The 8,020-nt window shown below is 38.1% G+C and overlaps 1 protein-coding gene across 7 annotated transcripts; it reads left to right on the top strand.

The window, feature by feature from the left end:
• Positions 1-459: 459 nt before the first annotated feature.
• Positions 460-7,048, top strand: LOC149252467 (glutamate dehydrogenase 1, mitochondrial-like). Of its 7 annotated transcripts, XM_089459707.1 has the most exons (11): positions 460-609; positions 813-1,051; positions 1,222-1,277; positions 3,285-3,398; positions 4,035-4,256; positions 4,691-4,765; positions 4,851-4,967; positions 5,540-5,790; positions 5,970-6,045; positions 6,144-6,245; positions 6,540-7,048. In XM_089459707.1, the coding sequence occupies exons 3-11, from the start codon at positions 1,266-1,268 to the stop codon at positions 6,723-6,725; spliced, it is 1,155 nt and encodes a 384-aa protein (XP_089315833.1). In that variant the 5' UTR covers positions 460-609; positions 813-1,051; positions 1,222-1,265; the 3' UTR covers positions 6,726-7,048. The 7 variants fall into 7 exon arrangements, with proteins under 7 accessions (XP_089315833.1, XP_089315832.1, XP_089315831.1 ...); XM_089459706.1 differs by lacking the exon at positions 1,222-1,277 and having other exon boundaries at positions 6,159-6,245; XM_089459705.1 differs by lacking the exon at positions 1,222-1,277.
• The last annotated feature ends 972 nt before the right edge of the window (positions 7,049-8,020 follow it).

Here is an 8,020-nt window from a genome sequence, read left to right as displayed (position 1 = left end):
TTAAATGGTTCCAACCACAAACTCATAAATCCAGTGTAAGAAACAGATTTTCCGAAAAATATCGACATTTAATAGTTTGCCCTAAAATAAACCAGCTGTAAGGAAACATTTTCCCAGAATATCCACATTTTCGAAAATAATATTTCTTTACAAATTTTAGAAATAAATGACGATACAACTACCAATCCGGTGCCATGAGATGCACACTGGTTGGTTGGCTATGTGTGTCAGAAGACAGTCCCATCTTCAATTTAGAAAATCATTGCAAGAAAAAAACATCCAAACCTGCCACGTCATCAGAGACCAACGGGAATTGACGTTAGTAGGTCGATAGCGTGGAATATACTGTCCACGTCATCTTGTACGCGGGGAGCCGAGGACGTAGCTTCCCCAAAACCTCGCGCGAGGGCCCCGCTGACCCATAAACATGGATTCAATTTCGTTATTTAAAGACTTCCCCGTTCAACACGGAGTATCTACCTACAGCTATTATTTTGACATCCTGACACCCTGAGTGTCCTGGTACAGTGAACTGGGAAATTCAAATTCACAGTAAATTCACTTCAATCTCGGCTCCGTTCCATAACCACAATTCAAATTGCAGTCCAGGTACGAAGGAGCGGATCTTTTTGCATACTTTCATGACAAATTTTGGATTTTTTTTCTTTGTTATCGCGCGGTATTTGAATAGCCTGTTCCTAGTTCCGTTTTAGAATATATTTATTTGTTGGTCTTTCCTAAAAATTTTGCCCAATTGTGTCCATGATTGAGATTTTAGTCCTGTTCTGTTTATGACTGTTCATCAATTGCAGTTTGTGAAGCGGGTTCTTGCTTTCTTTTGAGTGAAGCAGTGGGAATTCTATCATTTTTGGTTTTGGGTGAAAGAGAAACCCAATAATCAGATACTTAGCGTTACTGAAGAGGGACTTACTTGATTGGAGCCATGAATGCACTGGCGGCAACAAGTCGTAATTTCAGACAGGCATCTAGATTGCTGGGTTTAGATTCCAGGCTGGAAAAGAGTTTACTGATTCCATTTCGGGAAGTTAAGGTAATCAATGCGCGATGAGAATGACTTTTCCTTGTTGGGTTAGAATGCAGGTCCAAGGAATTTTTAACTTTTTTTGGTTTGCTTTCATGAATATGCTATATTTTCATCTTCCTGTTTGGTTTAGGTGTATGTGATGTTTTATTGATTTGTATCATTTACTTTCTCTGCAGGGACTTTGAAAGATAGCCATTATCTTGAATGGAGAACTACTGATATGTCTTTAATGGTAGCTTTATGATTAAATGGGGAATTAATGATACATCCTTACTTCTTTATAACTTCCCACACAGATCTTCCCTGTCATGGATCTTGCCAGTCAGCTTGCCATTTTTTTTTGAAGGGGCGGGGGGGCGGTGGGGAAGGCGAGGTGTAGTGGGGTAGGAGGAGAAATTTTGAAGTGCAGGAGCCCTTTTGGCTAAGCTACTGTGTTCGAGGTGCACCTATGCTATCAGAATTCTGCCCATCTTTTTCAATCATCAATTATGTCTACAACCCATATTATCTCTACAACTCAACTTCCAGAAATCATGGCTTCCTCAATTTTATTATTTTGGGGAGTCTTTTTGTCCAAAATTGGTAGGGTATCGGAGTCAGGTGTTGAGGTTGATTGGCAGGGTGGCTAGGAGGCGAGATCCGAAGTGTGGCTTGAGAGGGGGTGTTGGAGTTAGCAACCCATACCTTGCTAATGGATGGCTGGCATGAAGGCTAAATAGCACAGTGTAGAGCACCCACCAGGCAGGGTCAGGTCCTGGTTTTGATTCCTAGCCTCTCCGATTTTAACACTTTCCATCATATGGATTAGTTTGCATGATTAACAAGACCCCCACAGGAATTCTTTGTCATCGTTTAGGTTAAACATTTTCCATTATATGAATTAGCTTGCATGCTTAACAAAACCCCCATAAGATTTCTGAGCCATTGTTGAGGTTAAACACTTCCCGTTATGTGAATTAGCTTGCATGATTAACAAGACCCCATAAGAATTCTCTGCCATCACTTAGATTTTATTCCTAGCCTGTCCTATTTTCAGCAACTGTGATGTAAATTGTGCACATCTTTTTAGCCTGTCCTATTTTCAGCAACTGTGATGTAAATTGTGCACATCTTTTTAGCCTGTCCTATTTTCAGCAACTGTGATGTAAATTGTGCACATCTTTTCATTTCCTGGATTGTTTATGCGTCCACCGGACTGTTCATGACCTTCCTTTTATCTTGGTTTTGCAATCCAGAGTCCTTCCTTGTTGCTGATGTCTTGTCCAATATAAGAAAGCATCATACTGACACTGTCGTCGATTTGATTTTGAGCTGGATGGGATCGAATGTAAAGCACCCAACCCTGACTGTCGTTTGGGAGATCTGCACTGACCGCTTTTGAATTTATGATCATGACGGTGTGCTGTGGGAGGTCATATACTGCCCCTGTGAAGCTGTGCATCCCCTGTTGGATGAATCGCCACACTTCTGGGAATCGATCACATGGACTGCCACCCTGGGAACATGGTACTAACCAGCCACTCAAGGTAATGTTATGGGTTTGGAAGTTTACTAGTGCCTGCGGGTTTTGGCGTATTGGCAAACCTCAATATGGTATTAGAACCTTGGCCTAGGTTCAATTCCCCTAGTTACATTGGACTGCAGGTGTTGGACTAACTGCCACACCTTTGGGAATATATCACGTGGACTAACTGTCACCCTGGGAACATGGGACTGACTGCCCATTCAAGATAGTGTTATAAGTTTGAAATTTTACTAATGCCTACGGGTTTTGGTGTAATGGCAAACCTCAATAACCCTTCACCCTGAGATTCTATATGTAAATTATTTGCTCTTGATACCTGTGAGTACTTGGTGCATCCAAAAAAAACAATAACTGCAAGGCTTTAGTTTGCAATTTATATTTGTCCTAGAAGTATTCCTTATTCCCATTGCGTACAGAAGGAAGCAACAGTGCATTTATTTCCTATATCCAAAGCACCCTTTTTGCATTATATGATATATCTTAAATCTTTCAGTATTGATCTATTTTCCTCTTGCAACGAACATTTATGTCAAACTGATAGGGACCAACCCAGTTTCTCCAACCTACTCATGTCAAACAAAAGTAATAATGCATAGCTCTCACATCTCAAAGGATATGAATAACTAAGATTGTTTTGAATTGGCTATACACTTGTTTAAACTCTTCATGAAAACTGTATGTTATATTTCTTGAGGTTGCTTACTCCCAATGCAGGTTGAGTGTACCATTCCAAAAGATGATGGCACAATTGCATCATATGTGGGCTATAGAGTGCAGCATGACAATGCTCGAGGACCTATGAAGGGAGGAATACGCTACCACCCGGAGGTAAGTTGGCAATTGCTGATGATTGTCTAAAACAGAAGAATTCTATGGTCATAGGGTGCACATGTGTGTGTTTGTTACTCATTTTGTAATATTTAACACAAACGAGGGGTTCGTAAACTACCTCGGTTCTTGTTTCGTGCACTGAAACACAAGTTTATTACTTCACACATTCTTTGGCATATGGTACTCAATACTTCACATCAGCCTTTCTAAGGCTTTTTATTGCAAAGCACTGTTGGTCATCTTGTGACTGCTCTTCTCTGATGGTGGGTGGAGTGTTAAACGGAAACATGTGGATGTAATAATGTAGATAAAACCAAAAGTCTTTGATAATACCAGGCACTTTGCTGTTATGGCTATACTTGGAATTGCATTACTAGGACATTTACTTTTCAAGTTTATTTCTCAAACTTAATAGGTTATGCTGTCTTACCTAATGTCAGGGCCAATCTAACGAATAGATTGCTAGTTTTTGAATGGAAAGAATGTAAATATGTTGACAAGCTTTGAGAGAGATTAACATTCAATAATTCTTGTAATTTGGAATCCCTGCTGCTGATGAAAGGACTAGAATAAGATTAACTGTCTACATCAATTCCATTTATATATAACTCATCTCTTGATGTTGGTTTGCAGGTTGATCCAGATGAGGTGAATGCCTTAGCTCAATTAATGACATGGAAGACTGCTGTGGCAAACATTCCATATGGAGGTGCAAAGGGTGGCATTGGATGTTCACCATCCAGTTTGAGCAAAACTGAGTTAGAACGTCTTACACGTGTTTTTACTCAGAAGATTCATCATTTGATTGGAATCAACATGGATATTCCAGCGCCTGACATGGGAACTAACTCTCAGGTTTTTTCATAACTCTGCTCAATTTCAGAGGTGTTTTTAATTTCCCCCACATTTTTTTCCTTACATTGAGGAATCATTTGTCAAATTTTTCTTAGGAACTGGTCTTCAACTTGCATTAATTTATCCTAGCCTCTAGCTAATGTAGGTTGAACGTTGTTTTGATCTTGCTAGTTTATTGGGATATTGATCATTATTCCACTCTTTTTTGGCAAGCATTATGAATGTGTATGCTCATTGCGTATGAGCTATGACAGGATTGGGAATGCTTCCAAATATGCATCTGCCTTTTTTTACTTTGTTTTTTGTGTGATGGCTTTTCAAATATAAAAATGTGAATCAAGCAAATTACATGCATTCACAAAAGAATTAACATTGATTTGAAATATATCATCATGCTTACATCTTTCTAATTACTTCCTTTTTATTTGGGGCAGACAATGGCATGGATTCTAGATGAATATTCCAAGTTTCACGGTCATTCTCCTGCAGTTGTTACTGGAAAACCTCTTGTAAGTATATGGGCTTTGGGGTTGAAAATCCCTTTTCAATATATATTCAAATTCTAACTTTCCAGACATGTGCATATGATGATAGGATCTTGGTGGTTCCCTTGGTAGGGATGCTGCAACTGGCAGAGGTGTGGTAATTGCCACAGAAGCCTTGTTAGCTGAACATGGAATTCCCATTCGAGATCAACGCTTTGTCATCCAGGTATGTTTGAGAGCATTTCTCTGTCTCCCTGTTCCTATGAGTTTTGTCTATGCTGGAAATGCTAATCACCCTGAAGCACATAAAGCTAGAGATTTCCTTGAATCCTTTATATAGTGTATGCATATAATCACTGTATTTATAAAAACTAGTTTTCTTCATATTGAAGTGCTTTTTTCTTCTTTATTTCTGATTACTCTTATCATCAGACCATAGCACTCTCTGCTATCCAGCTTCAAGAGCTTCCAAATTAGACGTTGCAAGCATTGGTCACGAATTCTGTAAAATTGAGCATTTTATGTTTAGTCGGTTTGAAGATGTTTATAGTCGTTTACCATTCCATATATTTTATTTGTATGGTGTCATGTAAGTTGGGAATGATGTCTTGAGGTCCCACTTAAAGATCTGTTATGGACTAGAAAAAGAAAACCCCTTTCGAGCTCCAAAAAAGGGTCTCCTGTCCTATACTTTTACAGTTATATTCATATTTCTTTCAGTTGTCTCTGAGACAGCCTTATGAAGAGATCATAATTTAGTTTTTGGCAAGAGGTTTAAACCCATTTTTCCTTGTTCAGGGTTTTGGAAACGTGGGTTCTTGGGCAGCAAAACTCATCCATGAGAAAGGTGGAAAGGTCGTGGCTATAAGTGATATCACAGGTGCATTAAAGAACACCAGTGGTCTTGATATTCCTAGCATAATAAGATATTCAAAGGAAAATGGTAATATTAAGGACTTCACAGAAGCAGAGGCGATTGACCCAGAATGCTTGTTACATGAAGAATGTGATGTACTAATTCCAGCTGCTCTGGGAGGTGTTCTTAACAGGTTAATTTTTATTTAAATTTTGCCTTAAATATAGCAAATATGGAAGACGAGGAAAGACACTTCTATGCCAAATACTTTTGACTGAGTTACTGTTTTAGATGCATGACTGTTGAAGTATATACTATTGCTGCAAGATAGATTTGAAACAGATGTTGAATGAAAGTGGATGTTCATCGCAGGGAAAATGCTAGTGAATTGAGAGCTAAATTCATAGTTGAAGCAGCAAATCATCCCACAGATCCAGAGGCTGATGAGGTAGGCTGGATTCTTATCAAGATGATTTATTTATTTTTTCCTTTTACTATTTCAAAGATACTTAAATTTAGTGTTAGATTAAAATTAAAGGATTTTAGGCTTTTAATGTACAGATTTTATCAAAGAAAGGAGTTGTTATACTGCCAGACATATATGCAAATGCTGGCGGTGTAATTGTCAGCTATTTTGAGTGGGTTCAGGTAACTAAAGATGGGAACAACTTTCTGTTTTCTGACAGTTAATTAGAAGATGATAAAATATTATGTGACTTGGAATAGTTTGGTAGGCTGCATGGTGTTTTTCTTACTCTCCCCACTCAAGGTGAATCTTGGGATAGGTCTTTCTAGGATGAGAAGTATTGCATTCATTCTCTTGCAGTCCTGTTTGATGTAATTCCAAGGACAATTCTGTTTATTTATACTGGTCACACCTCTCTGCTGATGTCACACACAAGAATGTTATTGTGAATTTACTCTGTGTCTCTTTCATTGCAGAATATCCAAGGTTTTAGGTGGGATGAACCTCAAATTAATAATGAACTATGGACATATATGATGAGGGCTTTCACAGACATCAAGGATATGTGTAAAAAACTTGATTGTGATCTACGAATGGGGGCATTCTCACTTGGACTGGAACGTGTGGCTCGTGCAACCAACTTAAGAGGTTGGGAGGTATAAATATTACTCTTCAGAAGTTGATGCCCTTTGTCAAAGGGTGCATGCTATTGAGTTCCTGACAGCAGTCCTTTGGGGAATGCATTTCCTTCATTCATTTGATAGTTGATGCTGTTGAGTTCTTTAGGGTGGTTGGCACTGTAATAATAGAACTTATTTCTTTATTCATTTAAATATGATGTCAACAATTCAGGACTGGCTGCCATTCTAGTGCAGAAAAATTTCCCTCTATTTATATCAATTTCATGCAATTGAGTATGGATGACTGGTTGCCACTGTAGCGGGGAATTTATTTATTTCATTCATTTGAATCCTGTCCATGATTATATTCTGCAAGGTTTTGTCCTTCCACTTTGATTTTGAAGTTATTAAAATCTGTCTGACACTATAACTATCAAAACACAAGCTAGTTCCTCTTTAGGGCGTGATATTTATGGCTGTCCTTGTACTGCAACTTCTATCTTATTGTACAATCTGCGAGCAATTTTGCTTTGTCTGTTTGTTTTATTGTTCACCCATCTTATCATGCTTATGCTTGCTTTCTTGTTTGGAGTTGTGTAATTTTACTAGTATAGCTACCCTTCAGCTTGTCTGCTGTCTACAAAATTGTTCTCTCTATTTTATAGGCTTTATAGTTCATTGTTGATAGAAACATTGATATGAAGTTGCTTTATGGAGAGGAATTCTATTTCTTTGTGAACAATTTTGTATTTGGGTTTCTTCATCTATAACCTTTCATGAGCTTGATTGGTTCTTGTTTCTTGTAATTACATTGTTTTGTAACAATTCATGTTACTACTACAAGATCTGCCCATCACCACTGCCTTGTTTGCAGTCGTCAACAAAGGTAACGTATAGGCTTAAAGAATTGTTAATCGAGTTCTGGCAATTATGTTTCAGCGTCCTCTCTCTCTGCTTGATGGTCTTGGATGTTAACTAGATACTTTCCACTTTGTGTGAGTGACGTTGTCTGTGTAGGTATATTACATTTGGAAGGTTGGAAATGCATTCTTATGTGATATAGCTTATTTAGTTCATCTCTCTTCTCCCTTTTTTACATGGAATGTTTGTGATTCCATTCATTATTGTGCCAAGAGATGCATTTTTGTGCAATTCATGTTACTGTACTTCTATTTGAAAATCTGCCCATTATCATTGCCTTGTTTGCAATCCTCAACATTTGTATAGCACGGGCCTAAAGATTTGCCATTCAAATTCTCATGCTTAATATGTTAGCATCCTCCCTCTCTTTGTTACTAATTATGTTTGATTGTCTTGCATCAGAAGTGGATAGTTTT

The sequence above is a fragment of the Pinus tabuliformis genome, chromosome 7 (assembly GCF_031772625.1).
Source record: "Pinus tabuliformis cultivar Carrire ecotype Pingquan chromosome 7, CPIR1, whole genome shotgun sequence".
Taxonomy (NCBI): domain Eukaryota; kingdom Viridiplantae; phylum Streptophyta; class Pinopsida; order Pinales; family Pinaceae; genus Pinus; species Pinus tabuliformis.
Note: the sequence above shows the minus strand (reverse complement) of the source record. Positions and strands in the feature narration are given on the sequence as shown.